This window comes from Corvus brachyrhynchos, unplaced genomic scaffold, assembly GCF_000691975.1.
Source record: "Corvus brachyrhynchos isolate BGI_N302 unplaced genomic scaffold, ASM69197v1 scaffold302, whole genome shotgun sequence".
Taxonomy (NCBI): domain Eukaryota; kingdom Metazoa; phylum Chordata; class Aves; order Passeriformes; family Corvidae; genus Corvus; species Corvus brachyrhynchos.
This window is the reverse complement of record NW_008237244.1, coordinates 2,647,958-2,665,720: the sequence shown is the minus strand read 5'-3', so window position 1 is coordinate 2,665,720 and position 17,763 is coordinate 2,647,958. Positions and strand designations below refer to the sequence as shown.

At 35.4% G+C, this 17,763-nt stretch overlaps 1 protein-coding gene across 8 annotated transcripts in view; it reads left to right on the top strand.

Annotated features, from left to right (window-relative positions):
- The window catches only part of VPS13B (vacuolar protein sorting 13 homolog B), a 437,850-nt gene that overhangs the window by 356,263 nt on the left and 63,824 nt on the right, over positions 1–17,763 (top strand). For all 8 annotated transcript variants that reach the window (XM_017730363.1, XM_017730354.1, XM_017730356.1 and 5 more), the window contains 2 exons: positions 287–471; positions 16,182–16,378. In XM_017730363.1, the coding sequence (XP_017585852.1) occupies positions 287–471; positions 16,182–16,378 (382 nt within the window). The remainder of the gene's footprint in view (positions 1–286; positions 472–16,181; positions 16,379–17,763) is intronic.

Genomic DNA, 17,763 nt, shown 5'->3' with positions numbered 1-17,763 from the left:
TTAAAACAGTAGTAACCTATTAGACATTACTTGCCTCTTACAGTGAATAATTATATTTTTTGGAAAAGCAGTTGACATCTGCTAGAATTAAAAAAAAAAAAACTTTGAAAGACTTTTTTGATTTCTTTCCATTAAGCTGTAATGTTTTAAAAGTCAGGGAAATTGCTTTTTTATTTTCTCTCCTTTTGATCCTGAGGGATTTATTTTTAATCACTTTGGTTTCATAAACCAGCATGTTTCTTTCTAGAAATTGTATAACAGATTATAGCTTTCTTTCATTTGACAGAAGCACAAAAGCTGCCCAGTGCCTATGAAGTTGTGTTTTACAATGAAACTGAGGATAGTCCAGGAATGATGCTGTGGAGATATCCAGAACCCAGAGTGCTCACTCTTGTAAGAATTAATCCTGTTCCTTTTAATACCACTGAAGACCCAGATATTAGCACTGCTGACCTTGGAGATGTTCTTCAGGTGGGTAGTGAGTTTTCTACTTTAAGTAACAAATGAAAATATTACTGCTGTAAAGTGAAAGTTTTCAAACTGAGATTTATTAAAAACTAGCACGAAACAAATGTCAGGAGCTCTATAAAACCAATATGAGGTACATTCCACAGCTTGAGCACATCTTTAGTTTCAAAACTACTTGTACAAACATTTTACCCACTTACCTGTAAAGTTTTTATGTTGCATAATAAGCTATAGCCAAGTTTATCAGTTCTAGTTTGCGAGCATACTTTTTTTATTTTGTCTTTTTATGGTTTCATCCATCAGTCTTTGCTTAAAGATTTCATTTTGTTTGAAACTGAAACATGAGGAAAAACCTGGTCTGAAATTTCCAAGATCTAGTGGAATCATTGAAGTAAAATCTCCAATCTGGCCATTCTCTTCTGTTTCTGTGATGGCAGATAGCTGTGCTGCTTCTAGTAAGATCCACAGGGTAGAGGCGAAGAGTCTGTTTTCTCTCATTTTGCTTTGAGAGGGTTGAAGTGGACGGTACAGTTTGTGTCAGATCGTGGAACTTCTCTTTTAAGGAGAGCTGAGTGCTGCAGTCTCTGTGCCTCAAAAATAGACCATACCTCAAAATTAGTGATCCTTAATGCGCTGGAATTTTTGCTTTCTAACATATGCAATCAGGTCATTAGATTTTCTCCTGTCTAGTGTAATTCTTTATAAATTCACTTATTCCCTCCGTACTTACTTTGACTTTAGCTCAATTTTAATTCAGGTAATCTCAGTTTCCCTTTTGTATTACAAATTGGACCTGTCATTATTTTTTTTAATTTCCATCTGGTTGTTAATCAGATAGTGTTGTGAGTCAAGGGAAATAAATATTTCCCAGTTCTTCCTATTTGTTCAAAACTGTTGAATTATATTTCATTATTGCTATGATGTTAAAAATTGCTTTTAAAATTTAATTATTCACCAATATGCTTTGAGTTATGAATAAGTAGCATAATCTTCCTCAGATAAATGGTATAATGTTATTACCGTGCACATACTGTTGGTGAGATCATGTAAGTGTCCTGCCAATTTCTTTGCCCTCTAGACAGCCAAATGTCAGCTCCTTTCAGTTATATGAAAATTAAAATTAAATGGAAAAAAATCAGCTCCACTTGGCATGAGGTTTGAATCAAAGATCAAAATTGTGTTATTGTAGGCTGTCTTGAGGTTGCTATGAAAGCCAGCATTTTGCCTTCTTCCAGGCTGGTATTTTTGGAGCACAGTACACCAAGTTTTTGGTATAATTACATTACACTCCCATTATAGATAACAGACATCATGAACCATTATGTATGTGCTTGTGTAATAATATGAACCTGTCCAAGGGGGATATCAGTTCTTCTTCAAGTGGGTATACACAGCTGGACTTTCAGTAGCACAAATGTTCTGCTTTGTGCTTCCATAAGATGGTCTAGAGAAGAAAATAATGGAATCGCTATGATTGCCTTGGAGCGTGAGAAGCACTCTGCTACCAGTGATCAGGTTCTGTCAGCTTCTATTGGTGTTCACGTAATTCTTCAGATTTCTACCACAAGAGAAAATATAAGGATATCAGCCAAATTAGAGAACATCTAGTCAAAAACTCTGCTCTTGGGCACATCATGTGCAGAAATGCCTGCAAGAATATCCACATTTTGGCTGTGGGCCGTTAGTTATGGTGGTAATTGCTACCTGGCCCAAGGTTTTCCAGAAATGGCCATACACCTGATGAACAGCCATTTTAAACATGGACAGTGTGCATTTTTTTAATAATCTAACAGAGGTATGTGGGTGGAATAAGTAATACAGAGTCAATTTTTAATTTCTTTAGGTAAATTACATTTACCAAATACTCATCTCAAACTTCAGATTCTAATTTAAGTTAATCGTGGGGCCTTTCATCAGCTCCACTTTTTCCCCTGTATGGATGTATGTTAATTAATATACTGTGGATTTAGTGCATATGGAAAACTCATGAAATACAAAGAGAAAAATGATAAAGCAACATTTATTTTATTCCGTTCTTTAAATGAAACATTAGAGAAACATCTGCAAGCCAAGGACTTCAGCTTTTTTGAAAAAAAGGGGTCTAAATATAAAGACAATAATGATATCGAGCTATATTAAAATATATTTTTAAAACTTTCCCGGGATTGTGTATATGTTCAAATGTAAGGAGGACCCATAATGTCACCAGCTGTGTTACCTGTCTCCCTTAATCCTCTGCTTCACAATGATACAGTCAAAGGTGCACTTCTGTAGTTTGTCTTGGATTCAAAGTTTTCCAGTTGCATGTTCTTTCTTTCTGAGTAAGTTGCTATGACATTTCATCTAGCTTTCTGTCTTTGTTAAACTTTTAGCATAACGTTTTAATCATGGGTAGGTTTTAGAAATCTCTGTTTTTATAGCTGTTTTTCAAATTCCTGGAACTTGAAAAAGCTTCACTATAAAGAGATTTTTTCTAAATATTGAAGGTGCATGTTATCTGCTACAGCCAAAGGATAGAGAACAGCTTCAGATTATAAGTTTATATGAACTATATTGTTTCTGTTGAACCTTACCTTGCTGCTATTTCTAGATTGTCCCAAGAGCTGTTTTCTTGTGCTTTCCCTTGTGTTGTTGCAAAGGTAAGCAGTTTCACTGGTCAAGTTTCTAATACTTTTTTTTTACAGTCCAAACATTGTTGCTTTTATTTGTGGAGGGAACAGGAAGAACTGATGTCTCTGCCATGGCATAGCATGTGGCATTTTCTTCAGCAATTTGAAATAGAACTTTGATCTAATTGTTTGAAGGAAGTGAGAATCCTAGATCTGATTGCAAGAACTGTATATTTCTTTGGGAAGATTGAAAGTATCTGAATTTGTTGTACTTCCTGTTTAATAGACATCGCAAACACTTTTAATTTTTAAGCCCTTATTGTCCCATTTTCACATGCTGCAAATGTCCTTTGGCTCTGTGTGATTTACCATTCTTTCAGGTAACTAGTATTTGAGGAAACACCTTTCAAAGGTGTAGGATGGTATTGACATGAGAATAATATTCCCACCTCAGGACTAGAGGGAAGTCCAGACTTGGAAAATTGTCACAAATTTTATTCAAAAGGTAAAAAGCAAGATGAAGTAGCAATTCCATTATTTTTAAAATATTGAAGATTGATATATTGATAAGTCAAAAAAAGGGATGCTCTCTGAGACTTTCTCAGCCATAACAGATGAAACTTAAATTATTCAAGTATACTGCTCATAGGAGGAAGTCTTGTGGTTAAAGACATGTGGATGAGCAACTTCAAAAGCCTATTTTATTCTGTGCTTAAAGAAGGTACGTACACAAAACCAGAGAGAGAAAACCTACTGTTCTTGCTGCAAAAAATTAATTACTGCTACATTTAGGTCACTCTCATGTGCAGATAATTTCTATAATAAAAACTGTGCAGGTGTTTATAAATTTGTCTCATCAAGTATTCACATGTGAAGACGTATGGCATGCCTCAGTTTCCCACTGTAACTTTAAGCTATATTCTACAAGGCAACCAGCTTGTCATTGCAGGACAAAGGCCTTCTATTTGCTCTGTGATGGTCTTGTTGCATGGAAGTTAAAGTTGGAATCTGTGGGAGTTGGAATCAGTGATGATTCTCATTCCTATGAAATCTGACCATAAAATGTCTTTCACCAAGGACTTTGAAGCGTGGTAATAGATTCAAGTAGATTTTGGTTTAGAATGGATGTAGAAATGTCTCCTGCAGAGGTATCAGAGTGGCAGAAGATACATGAGCGTCATAGGAACAAGAATGGGCTAGACAGTCTAAATTTCAGAGTAAAGGCTTCATAGTGTCTCTCTTCATCTCCCAAATGATGAGGACATTGGCTTGATCTGGCTACTAGGACAGCTGAAAGAGAATTTGTGGCAATTTCCTCCATCCTGGTTGTTCTGGTTGCCTTGGAAGAATGGCATTAGGAAGAAAGGAGTAAGAGCAATTTCTAATTTCAGACAACAGTTTATGATTATGCAGGTAATTCCACGGTCCCAGAACATAAAGAAAAATTGAATAATAAGAATAATATATTTCACATCATAACAAAGGGCTGTATTTCAAAACTGTTGTGTGATGCTAAATTCAACTATGTTTGTACAGTTCCTTGGATCTGTCAGGTCTGTATTTGAGGAAGGACAAGTCATCTTCGTTTCTGTGATATTTTTAAAATTCAAAGGAGGGAAAGCAGGAAAATAAAAGCAGGAAAAAAAATCTGTTACTGATTCATTAGTGACTTTCACATTGTGCAGATACAATATGAAGCTAGCTACATTTAGATATTTAACCTCAAAGACATTTCTGTTGTGTATTTGTGCTGTGGGGCTTAGAACTGTACTTGCACTGTGTGTCTGGTTTCCCCAAGGTCTTCCTGTGTCTTCCTGCAGTCTTGAGAATCTCAGATTTATGTTTATCTTTGCCTGTGATGTTGTTATACTTTTCTGATGTAATCTGGGTTATATTTCTATATCATTTATCTTTACCAAGAACGAGGTTGACAGGTTTAGGTTGGCAGGGGAGAGAGCAAAGATGAGGGGTTAGGGGGGCTCACCAAGGTAGGAAAACAGTTCATATGGCATCAGGGAAATATTCTGCTTTTTTTGTGCAGGCAGATGAACAGGACACACAAATTATTTCCTGTACAGCTGGAGGCCTATTTTGTCTAGTGAACCTTTTACAGAGATTCTCCTTTATTGCCATTCCATTGTAGAGTTATCTTTCCAATGAGGGATGTTGCTGGCACTGCCACGTATCTCAAACAAAAAGCTGTGTGTTGTCACAAGAGCGTTTACTCAAGTGACATGGATTTAAAAGCAAGAGAAAGCCAGATTTGCCTAATCAAGGTAATCATACAATGTGTAGTGCTCCAAAGTATGAGTTATCTGATTTATTTAAGGTGCATCACTAACACAAACTTAAAATTCTTTCTCCTGGATTGTCATCCAGTGAGAGATGCAAGCTGTTGAACAAAAAAAAGATAAACTATAGCATTTGCTGGTTTCTCCATATGAAGTGAAAATAAAATATCTGCTAAACTATAACCCTGACAGGTTTTTGTATTTGAGGATGTTTCCCTTGTGTACCTGCCAGGATTCCTATTGCATGCAAGTGTAGTCAGCATTATAACAGCTGATGAAAAGATTAATGTGTGCTGAGGTCTTCTTTTTTGGCCTTTCTTCTTTATATAGTGTCCTAAGAAACAGAACACAGTTTAGAAAAGTGGTGATTAAATTAAGCAAATCTCAAGGTCTATTGAAGAAAATTTTAGGGCAGTGAGTATAGCTCTGAGGTTGCAAGGGCTTAACTGGGATTTAATAAGGAAAGACTACCTTATTTTCCTTAATAAGGAAAGAAAACCACTGTGGTAAAATTCACACAGAGCATTTCCAAAGGTGGTGAAATCTCTTTTAGGAGAACATAAAATACTTCTAACTTCAAAAGGCAGGGATTCAAAAAATTGTTGCATTGCCTTACATGCATGTGCTATTTAAATAAAGCATTTGCAAACTTGCTAGTCTGGAATCTGATTTTTTTAACGCTGTCAGCCAATAAATAGTAATTTTCTAACACCTCGTGGCTGTTTAAACAGTGGCTTAAGGAAGCATGAGCTTAAGAATGACCGACATTAGACCTACTGCAAGTCATTTATTCCAGGAAGGATTTGACATGACAGTCAACAGGAAAAGAATTATGATCAATGTCAAAGACATTCATTTTTCCTTTTAACAGAGAATACTTCATTTTTGGCTGGCTTTGCTTCCTTTTTACTTTTCATTCCCTGTTGGGGCTACAATATTCAGCTGGGCATTTGAGAGTCTGGGAAAAGTGCTTTCTGGTTTCCCAGAAATTCCCAGAAACCACAAATTTTTGATTTATTTCTTATATTCCCAAAGCAACAACAATTTTGGAAATCCAGATGATTTGTGTGTGACAGGTTAGTGATTTAAGCTCATGGTTCTTACTAGATAAAAAGCTGTAAAGTTCAACTGTGCTTCTTGATAAACCTGTTGGTTTGCAAGTTATTGAATCTACTGCCACACAGTTCAGTACTGTCTTCGAATAATGAGACTTTTTAGATGGATGGAGAAATAATGTGAATTGCTCAGAAGGCAAATTTGGTGCTTTGTCTGCTTTTTAAAGCTTACATTTCTTGTTAATTCTATCTTTGGATGTTATTCAAAATTACTGTAATAGTCACACCACTACTACTATATAAAGAGTCTATACAGTGTTTTTATTATCTCTCTACTGTGTGAAGAGTTGCAAAAAGCTTGAAAAGAAACAATAGTTGTTGGACATATCTGATCATAAACTAGAAGTGTAACAAATGCCATTTATTCTAATGTAGGGAACCTCTTTCTCAGCAGTAAATGCAGTGTTTCCATTCATGCATAAGACAAAAATGGGTGCAGGTCATCACGTAAACAGCTGGTCTGTGTAAGAGGGCTGTAGGTTTGCTTGTAGCTTGAGCCACTTACACTCCAGATGATCTGCATGTGAGCACATTTTCTGATCTGAGTTTTGCACATGTTTTCCAAAGTTAAGACTCTGATTATTAATTGTAAGTATTGTCTTCATTTTCTTGCAAGGAAGGAAAGAGGGACTAAAGAAGTGGGAGTCTTAAGCAGATGTTGAAACAGAGCCCGTTCTCTTTGGGAATTCCAGCTTTAAACATTATTTGTGCACTTCCTTGCCTGAGAGTAGGATTATCTCAGACTTTACTATTTTGTTACTGGTTTGTGTGTGTATAATCTTAATTATTTTGCTGTGTGATCTTAGTGTTCCCTTCATCAAGATGAGACTGTATCGTTTGTCCTAGAGTTTCTGTGCAGTCTGCAGGGAGTTAAGCGTAACTTCTTGGGAATGTTAATGGAAGTTTTGCATAATTTGCCTGTGCATCACAGTGAAATTTACCCTTAGGGGTTACTGAGCCAGTGAAAATTCTACCGGGTGCCAGAGGACTGACGAAACCATCAGATTATCTTAATGACAGATTTACACTCTCCTCTTGTTCTGTACTCTTCAGATTTTGTGACTCTGATTTATGAAACTTTGCAAACCCAAGTACTTCCGTCTGTACACTGACTTTGTGGTACTTCTTGTAGGAGTCAGGCTTTACTGTGGTGAGAATATGTGGTCAAAGTAGCTCATATACTGAAAATTTTAAGGTACTTTATGTATTAATAGACTGCTAACCTCAATCCCAGAGGTGACTACATTTCAACAGCATAGTCCATATATTAATAATAAATACTGAAGCCTAGAAAATTAAAAACCTTAAATGAAACATGGAAGATAGTTCCTGTATCAGAAAGAGAGAAAAAAGTGTATTGCAAGAAGTAGATGAGTCCCGAATGTATGTCCAATCTGAATGCTTTTGTTTCTCAATAGTTGCAACAACACATTAAGATCTAATAAATTAAAGAAATATTGTTGCTTTTGCTATTTAAAAGGCAAGTGGTCATCACATAAACTCAGTCTCAAGTTGAATGACAATTATTAGAAAAGTTTGACACTTAGCAGTATGTAATTTTCCTATTTAAAGTCCTGCAGAAATCTCAGTTACAGCCCAGCACTATTCTGTGCTTTCTTAACAAAAGCTGTTAGTGTGTTTAGAGTAATTTTTCCATAATGGAAAAAGCCAGTATCTGTGACAGATTACATTACTCCACACACCTGCATTTGCTCTGAACCTGCTAGCCTGATAAATTGATAAGTTGGTCACATGTTGTTTTAAAAAGGCAAAGAACATAGTTCCTAATAAAAGAATGCTACATATTTCTTCTAAAAGGTTAAAAAGCATTTCTCAGGGCTCTTAAATTACCATATTCTGATACCAGGGGAAAATAAAACCTGGGCTTAGAGTCTTGTTTGTACTTAGAAGGCTTTCCGGACAGGAAGGCAATCTTGATGCAATTCAGTAAGCCACAATACCAGTGGGGCATTACAGGTGAAAAAATTGCAGCTGTACCCCTCACCACAATGTATTACAACTGTACAGTGGAATATTTCCTGTACAGAAATAGGGCTTGGTTAACTTTGTTTCCCAAGAGTAGATCACATTAAAATGTTATAAAATCATGATTTCCTGCATTTGAATACTTGTGGTTTCTCAACTGGTTCCAATATTACAAAAGGTTTTTTATAGCTTCTATTAGTTGAAGATGTATAGAAGCTTTTTTCCAAAGTCAGCTAAAAGGAAGTTATGTATTTTTAAAGAACAATTTTTCTCAGAAGACAAGAGTTTTCTTTCACATCTCTTTATTATAACTCTATTTGATATTTATTTTATAAACTGCAGGACAGATGTAAATTTAAATAAAATGAAATAAATGTACTTATAGGACTATTATATGTTAAGTGGAGTTGAGCGAGCCATGGTATATGTCATTACTTAGATAACAAAATAGTAATTATTTTCATTAGTCAGCCAAAGACCTCACTATGGATAGAGGAAAAAATTAAATCAAGCACATATTGCACATTAAATTTTAAAGTGAGTATTTTTAATTTGTCTTAGCTTCAGAACCAAATTTATTTTTAAAAAATTCAAAGAGAATTAAAACAATTCTGTGAAGAAATTATATGGCATAATTTTGAAAAACATCTCCAGCTGGGGTGTCTGATTATTCCAGAGTGTTGAAAATTGAGCTTGTACCGTAGTGGAATAACTTTTACTGCCTGAAATATACAGGTATGTAACACTTCAAACTGCTGTCAAAGTACAGAAAATCATACTGAAAACACAAAGGAGATTGAAGAGAGTGGGACAGCAAATACTTTGTACAACTAAATGATTTTAATCTGAGTATTACAGCTAATCCTAACACTACTAACATAAGGCTATATTTTTACCTCGCTGTAAGCCATCACTTTTTTTTTTGGTGGTTTGGTTGTTTGGTTTTTTTCCTTCATGAAATGGGGATATTGGTGGTCTGTAGCTGTGCCAGGAGCGTCTGTTTTCCACACAGATATGATACCATCTTAGCTCTGAGGAAGGCTAAAAAAAAAATTCTCTAACAGTGGTTTGTAGCATGATTTCACAGTGTCAATCACACAAGATAAACAGGAATGTGGATGTTGAAGTATCCTACACTTGTCCAGAAAGTAGGTGTTCTGCTGGTCAAATTGAATTGTGTGTGTTGTGTGAAAAGGCGTATTACAAAGTTCTATTATATTTAACATTATTTTTCTTTTGGGCATATTTTCTACATATTATATTTTTCTGCAAAATTCTTTTGCTAGTTTTATATAAATAATACTTCAAAATCAAATTCAAAAGTAATGTTCCTGGTAGTTATTGCCAAGCCTTTTTCCCTTATAAAAGTCTGGATAAAACTTTTTATTTGCTGCTACTGCAACTTCTGTTCACCTAATGAGAGAATTGTATTTTTAAGAAAGTTGGCCCTAAACCAGTAAAATATCTTAATAAAAGAATAGCTTTGTTAAAGAGCAATCAGTTTATTCATGCTCAGGAAGCTGAAGTCAAAATCTCAGTATGGGTTGGTGTCTGACTCAGAGTGCTTTTAGTTTGTGTTGTGTTCTGCCTCATTCACTGAGGTGGCCCTGCATGGAGAAGATAAAACACACACACACTTCCTGTCTTCTGTGTGCATTTTTTTGTACAGTAGTTGTTTCTGGACCAAGAATAGCTTAATTTCCAAGAGGAAGCGCCCACGATCTGGGGGACTGAGATTCGAGAAATGAATGTATCTTCTGTAAAAGCTTCTTTTCTAGCAAATCCATCAATCAAAAGGACGCATCACTGAAAGAAACATTAGGCACATCCTGTAACCCAGCTGTTAATATCTATCTTTCTTTCTCAACTGGACAAGATGTATTTTGCAACCTAAGAAATCTGCATGTATATAGTTTAAAAGTTCATTTTTTTATACTGAGTTTTAAAATCACATGCTTCAGTATTTAAGGCATAATACTTTTTGTACAGCCTTCATTCAACAACTTCAAAGAAGTAAGCTGATGGCAGTAGCTTTTTCCTAGAGGCAAAAAAGATGTCTGTGAAAAAGATGGGATTAGTTAAGAAATATTTTGATTATTTTTCTCCTAGTTGGAAATTATGTCCATGTCTGAGACCAGTTAGCATTCTGACAAAATGTGTACTGAATAATAGATATGATCGTTAATGGTAACATGACAGATTTTAGAAGTGCACTGGTGTTGGCTCTCTGCTCAGCTGCATTTCAACATTGAATTGTACCTGTAGACAGATAAGTGCTGTGCACCCAGCACTTTTCAAATCCAAATTAGCCAAGTAGTCTAAAGCTGTGAGGATAACATCAGCTCGCAGGAAAATATAGAAAGAAGCATGTTGTGATCTTGAAATTCTTTAAAAGCACTTAAGGGTCAACACTCATTTCTCTATGAAGTCTTAATATTACACATAACCACAAGTGGGAATAAGGAGTATCCATCTGTAAAACACAAGGATGAAGTTAATAACAGAGCATTAACAGACTGTGTAGCATTTCTTGACCGCCTAGTTTCCAAGTAGGGATTAAATTATTCTGGTACACATAATGTGTGACACAATGTATTATGAATAAGAAAAAACACAATCTATCACACTGTAATGCTTTAGTACTTCATGTTGGTAACTAATGTAATACTGTTCTGCTGATAGATTACCAAGTATGAAGGAAATTACTTGAAGGATGCAATGTTTTATGAGGATTTTCAGGTGTTTCATTGTTTGGCTTTTTTTTTTGGTGAGATGTGTATGTTGGAGGTTTCAGCTCTGCACAAATCAGAGATGTTTCTCGTATGTGTTAGTGTAATGTACATGAAAATTTTTGTCTTAAAATAGAGTGGAACGAGATTCAGAGAAAACAAGAATCTGTTCTCTTCTAATTAAAAAGATTTTTGCTCCAAGGCAGCTATGTCCAAACAGTTGTTTGTATCCTGTACATGCAGGGGGCATGACTGGAATTGTCACCTGGAGACAACTGCTTTTCTTCCAATCAGAATTTGCCAATACACCATTTTCCTTCTTCTTTCAAACACTGCCATGCAATTTTCAAATCTCCAATGTCTGTAGTTCACAGCAGTAAAGAGAAAAAGGAGCAGCTTTCAATTTCTCTGCTTAGAGTTTAGGTTGTTTCATACAGCTTTTCATTTCTGCTTCTAATCTCTGTTGTTAATGCTCTGAAAAGTAAAGCATTTGTCTGTGTCTTTGCTCCCTGTTGCCATAATCATCCTTTTAAATAACTGTGTGTGCCATAGTGTGTCGTTTTCTAGCAAAAAAGAGCTTGGAGATTCTTGGTTAAATTTGAGCTCACAGTTAAATAATACTTTTATGCACACTTAAGTGACAGGTGCATACAATCATTGCAATTAAAACTGTCTTTGAGAGCTATGGAAGAAGACAAAAAGCTGCAGGGAAGTGTCTGCTGGAGAACCAAGCCTGTTGTTTAGCAAAAAAAGTTGAATATGCTTTGTTTGTGTTTGCTTTTTTAGAGGCAGCCCTAGTGGTCACATTTTCTAAGAGGTAACAATTATTTGGATTATAGCTCAGGTTTTATTCAAATATTTTAAGGTAAAAGCACCATACTTAATTCGACATGTGGAGAATTTTTTGTTGCAACTAGCTCACTTATTCCCACTGCTGATGACTCAGTTCTGGCATTATAATCCCTTTCCAGGCTTTCACAACTATTATTTTTGGCAGCCTATATTGCCCAGAGCTACCATCTTTTCTTAAACTTATCCAGATCAGGCATTAGTAATAAACCCCCAAGAACAAATAAAGCTAGATATGTAGAAATCAAAGATTCTAAGTCAACTAAGTCTTTTGCAAGCTTCAAACTAGAAAGCTTACAGTTTGTGTAGTTCCAAAGCATGAGCTGTATTTTTACAGGCAATCACATAATGTGTGCCCTTGATTTGTTATCTCTAATATGCAGATGACACTTCAAAACATATTGTCTCTTGCTCTGGTAGATTTCTTGGCATATTACAACACAGTTAGAAAAAATTGTAAACCAAAATAAAGAGGAATAATCTTTTCTTCTTGCTGACCAGTCTGTTTAACTGTTTTGTGATGTTTTTTCTGGCTACTCATACCACTGAGTTCAGCAATCGCTCCTGTGCCTTTCCAGATTTTTCGTAATTCACTTTAGAGGTTGTCATGAAGTATACAGAATCACAGAATGGGTAAGGCTGGAAGGGTCCACAGTGGATCCTCTGGTCCAACCTCCCTGCTCAAGCAGGGTCCTCCCAGAGCACATGATACAGGATTGCACCCAGGTGGTTCTTGAATATCTCCAGTGAGGGGGACTCTACAATCTCTCTCAGTCAGCCACACAAAAAGAAGTTCTTCCTCATACTCAGATGAAACTTCCACTGTGTTAGTTTATACCACAGACCACAGCCTGAAGAGGAGTTATGAAGTTATTACTTCTTTATGGCATAATAATTGTTTTCATCATTTTACTTTGCCATCTTTTCCTCAAGAGGTGTTTCAATAGATTTACTGCCTACGGGGTGGGTGGAAATACTGATGTACCTTCTCTTTTTTTTTATTTTTAAATAAAATGTGTGAAATCCAGTTTGGGTTTTTCAAGTTTTGTTCTGCCTTTATTTTTAATCTTTATTTTCAATCTCTCTATATTATTTTCCTCTATCCTTACTGATAGTTTTATGGTTTTTGTATTGTAGTGCCACTTAAGAAATTCTCTTAATGTACTCTCTAACTTGTTCTTCCAGCTCATTAATCTTAGTGGGAATAGAATTCATCACCTTTCCTAGCCTCCTTTAAAATGCCCATTACTTTCTATTCTAATCCAATTTTATGAGATTCTTGTTAGGGAGATTTGCATACTTAAAACAAGTTTTGTTTTGAGATGTAATCTAAGAGAAATAAATATGCTAAATATGATAGCTTTGTGAGACTTCTGTTGCACACGTGTTACTCAATAACATTGATAAGAAAAGGTAATTCAGATGTTGATAGACATTAGGAAGCACAAGACCAAACTAAGTATTCAAATATATTTAATGAGGTTCCTAAAAGAATCTCAAGGTATTTTAAGGACTGAGATTAAAAAGTGTGCAGAAATAAATACTGCTAAATGTAAACTATATATGCAGCCATGAAAGGCTGCAGCCTTTTGTCAGAAATGAAACAGATCCTTTTGTAATTATGTAATTCCAAGACTTTATGCTATAGGAAGTATGCCAAGTATTACAATCTTTAAATAAACTCAAATGTTTTATTACCAGTGGAGATTGTGAAGGTTTAAAAAAAGAAGTATGTGAGGGTGAATGGCTCCACAATGTAGTACAAAAGATAGCAGATGATGGAAGCTGCTCTTTATGTGTTCATAGTTAACATAGGGGAGTTCTTTAGATGTATCCATAATTGAAGGGTAGGAACATTGCTATGTTAGTGTAGCAGTCTTGAGTGTTTGTCCGCAGGCATTAAACATTCAAATAATTTAACACTGAGAAGTTCTGAAAAAAATCTAAAACTCTAGTGGCACTGAGAGCAAAAAGAATCACTTTAGTGTGACTCTGAAATACGGCTACAAATATAATGTGGTATTTCTTATTGCTGCTGTTGTGCACAGCACTGTTGTTGTTTTCTGGGTCATCAAGCCCAGCCTCCTCCCATTGGGGCAATGCTTATTATTTTCTCCATCTAATTAACAAATCAAAAGCAGCTTTCATGAGCACCAAGACTGTCCTTGCACATCCCCATCTTTTTCTGTACTGTTTCTAGCCTTACACTTTATTCATAGGGCAACTCAATTTTGACACGAAATTTCTACAGAACTTGACTTTTATTAATTGTTTCTCTCTGGAGGTGTCTGGGTGGATCAATTATGTTCCTGTTGTTTAATTTCATTTAGTCCTCAACTCTCCACGGCAAGAGTTAATAGAGTTTTAAGATGAAGAATTGGAAGCATGGCATACTCCTGATGAGTCTCCACTGATGTTTTATAGAAATGAATTAATATTTGTCCCTCATTTTTTGTAAATATCTCACCTGATGTGTCTCAGGATGGCATTTGCTTTTTCCAGGCATCATCATACTGCCTCACAATTTCTGACTGACGTTTACAGATCTCACCCTTTCCAATTGAATATGTACCTTGTAAACAAATGTGTTGTTATGTTTACACATATGACATGTGGTTTTGATGTTAAATCAATCCCTTTTTCTCACACTCTAGTCTTCAAAATTAAATCAGCTCTCCTGATTGATACTGCTGTGGTACTCTGTGTTATATACATTACTGGCATCAGAGGTTTACTGACAGTTACCAGATTTTTTTTTTTTGTCCTACATTTTGAACTAAAAAAAATTTAGTAACTGTGGTTGCTTTTTCCAGTCTTCACATATCATTGTGACTTGACAAATGTAGTAAAAATCCACCTTTCAGGCTCTGTGGTTCCACATGTTAATTCCTCCAGAATTCTTTGGTGATTATTTATGTTCCTTTGCCCTCCCCAGCTTGAACCACTGAGCTCCCTGAATTTTCCTTCTTAACCTTCATTCCTGTTAATTAATCAGCTTGCTGTCACCTCCATCTGCATTATAATCTTTACTGAATAACAAGGAGGAATGTTTACAAAACTTTTTCTAAATTTACTTGCATCTCTGCCATATTCTTACCTTTTTTCCCTGGTTATTTATGTATGCATGTCTATGCACAGGTACACAGGGATAAAACAGGTAATAGGACATACATGCAATTTTTTCTTACTATTTGCTTTATGTCAGCTCGACTTTTAGTAATTCAGCTAAATATGGCAGTGTACAACTGCCATAACTGTGGATTTCTGTACCTTAATTCTAAAATCTTTATAGCTGACTGAGTTTGCATTTGTTTTAAATTCATATTCTCATTCACTTTCTTGCTATTACCAAAAAAAAAAAAAAGAGAAGAAAAAGACACCTAGGATACAGCCGTTTAAGATCTATACTTTTATTAAAATTGGTTTTCTATTGCCTATAGAAATGTCTATAATAACATTCTCTCCAGTTCAGTGATACATCTAGAAATAATTACAAGTGGATTATTTACAGACTTAAATTTAGGGATGTAATTAAGCAGAAGCTACTATGTATTTATTTGGTTTCATTTGTATTTATTTGTCTAGATATTCCTTGAAAGAAACGATCATGTGCTTACAAGTACTTCATTATTTCGCTCAAGATTTTTAGCAACGTGTTGGCCCACCACAAAGTGTTGTGTTGTCTATTACAATTACTTCTCTGCATCACTGATTATTTTAATAAACTTATATTTTGTTATGTAATAAAAATAAAACAAAGAGTTCAAGGAAAAATAAAATTATGACTAGAATGTCTTTGATATCATGATGCGTAGACATCTGATGGATTTTTTGGCTGCATAATACAAATACTGGTTAGATTAATTGTCTTTGGTATTCATGGTTTCCTGTGGAATAAGAAGCTGTTTTTGTACAGAGGAAGAGAAGGTTGAAAGTATTAGTCTGCAATGACATTCTGAAAACATTTTCATTTAAGTCAAGACAGCACAAGATCTCAGTAATGGTTATAGTTATGATTTTCTATATGACCATTTACTTTTATTTAGTTTAATTAGTTTTACACTTTCAGTGTGTAGATGAAAATGCATTTGCAATCAAGCATAAAGTAATTATGCCTTTTCCCTTTTATCACAGGTTCCTTGCAGCTTGGAGTACTGGGATGAGCTTCAGAAATCATTTGTTGCATTCCGGGAATTCAGTCTATCAGAAAGTAAAGTCTGTGAACTCCAGCTGCCCAGCATCAGCCTTGTGAATGATCAGAAAGAGCTCATAGCCTCTGACCTGTGGAGGATTGTCCTCAACAGCAGCCAGAATGTGGCTGATGACCAGAGGTAATTTTAAAGGAGGAGGGAAAAGACATCTTACGCAACCTACACTCCTGAAAAATCTGTTTCAAGAAACTTAGAAATTAAGATGCTGCTTTCATATGCAATAAGAGTAGTTAGTCCTGTGTGAACTTCAGACTGTAGTTCACCTTCACACAAGGGCATGGAGTGTGCACAAAAAGAGCTTTCCTTTAGATTCATAGGCAGCCTGGCAGCATCATAACCATCCATTTTCTGAATACGAGGCTTACTGAGAAGTGGAGACAAACAGGTCCTGAAACCTCCTAGCTGCACGAGGCAGTAAAATCAGCTAATTAACAAAAGAAGGCTTAGGTGCAATCCGTTCTATAATGTAGTAGTAAATATTCTTCTTCCATTCAATACTTACACATCACCTTGATTCTCTCCTCAGTGCAAGTCAATGACTATTTTAAATATATTGAACAAAATGTTATTTCAATAGTATTGCATTATTATTCACACAGATTGCTTACTATGCTAACAGTAAAAAAAAAATTTAATCAGTGTTTTGAAACACTGGGGATCCATTTTTCATTATGTTTACAGCTAGAAACAGTGTGCAATGACAGATATTCACTCTGTTTGCATTCATTCTGTTTTGGTTAATATGTAGAGTAAAAGAAATGAGTACAAGGTCCGTCCAGAAACAGCAGTGGAATTGCTTTCAAAGACCTGCTTAACATTTTATATTTAGAGCAGAAAACCCAAAGTTACTCTCTTGCGTTGTTGGTATTGGCTGATTCTTGCTGCTTGTTTATGAACCCCAGCTTCAGTATGAGTATGTAGCATCCATAAATGTGGTGAACAAAGCTACAGAATTCAGAGAAATCAGGGAATATGAGCATGGCTAACAAAATCAATGAAGAAAATTAAACATCTGGTTTCCATTAATAGTATCAGGTTGAAAATGATTTCTTGATGTTAATTGTGAAAGAATGCATTTTCATCATTGAGAAGTTAAGTGTTTTAGACAAGGTTAATTCCTCTGAATGTGGGACCCTGGCAGAATTGCCTTCCTGGTCAGCTTAACACCACAGAAATGTGAACTCGGTGGGAACTGGAAATGATGTAGTGAAATTTAGTAGATTTTTTTTCATCAAGGCATTTAGCACTGTAGTCATGTGTATTGTTTTCTGCTCAAATAGGGTTTATCACTATATGCAGTGTTTCATTCAGGGAGCTCTGATAAGCTAATGAGCTGTAATTGTTCAGAAACAACAGGAATTAAACTGAAGCATTTGCAATTCACTGCACAAGGATAGCAGGAGAGGAAAGAAAAACCAAAAAACATTCACCATACTACTGAAGCATTTGAAGGTAAATAAACAGAAGAGAAAGAGGGAAGTCAAAGGAAAGTGCCTTGAACTGAC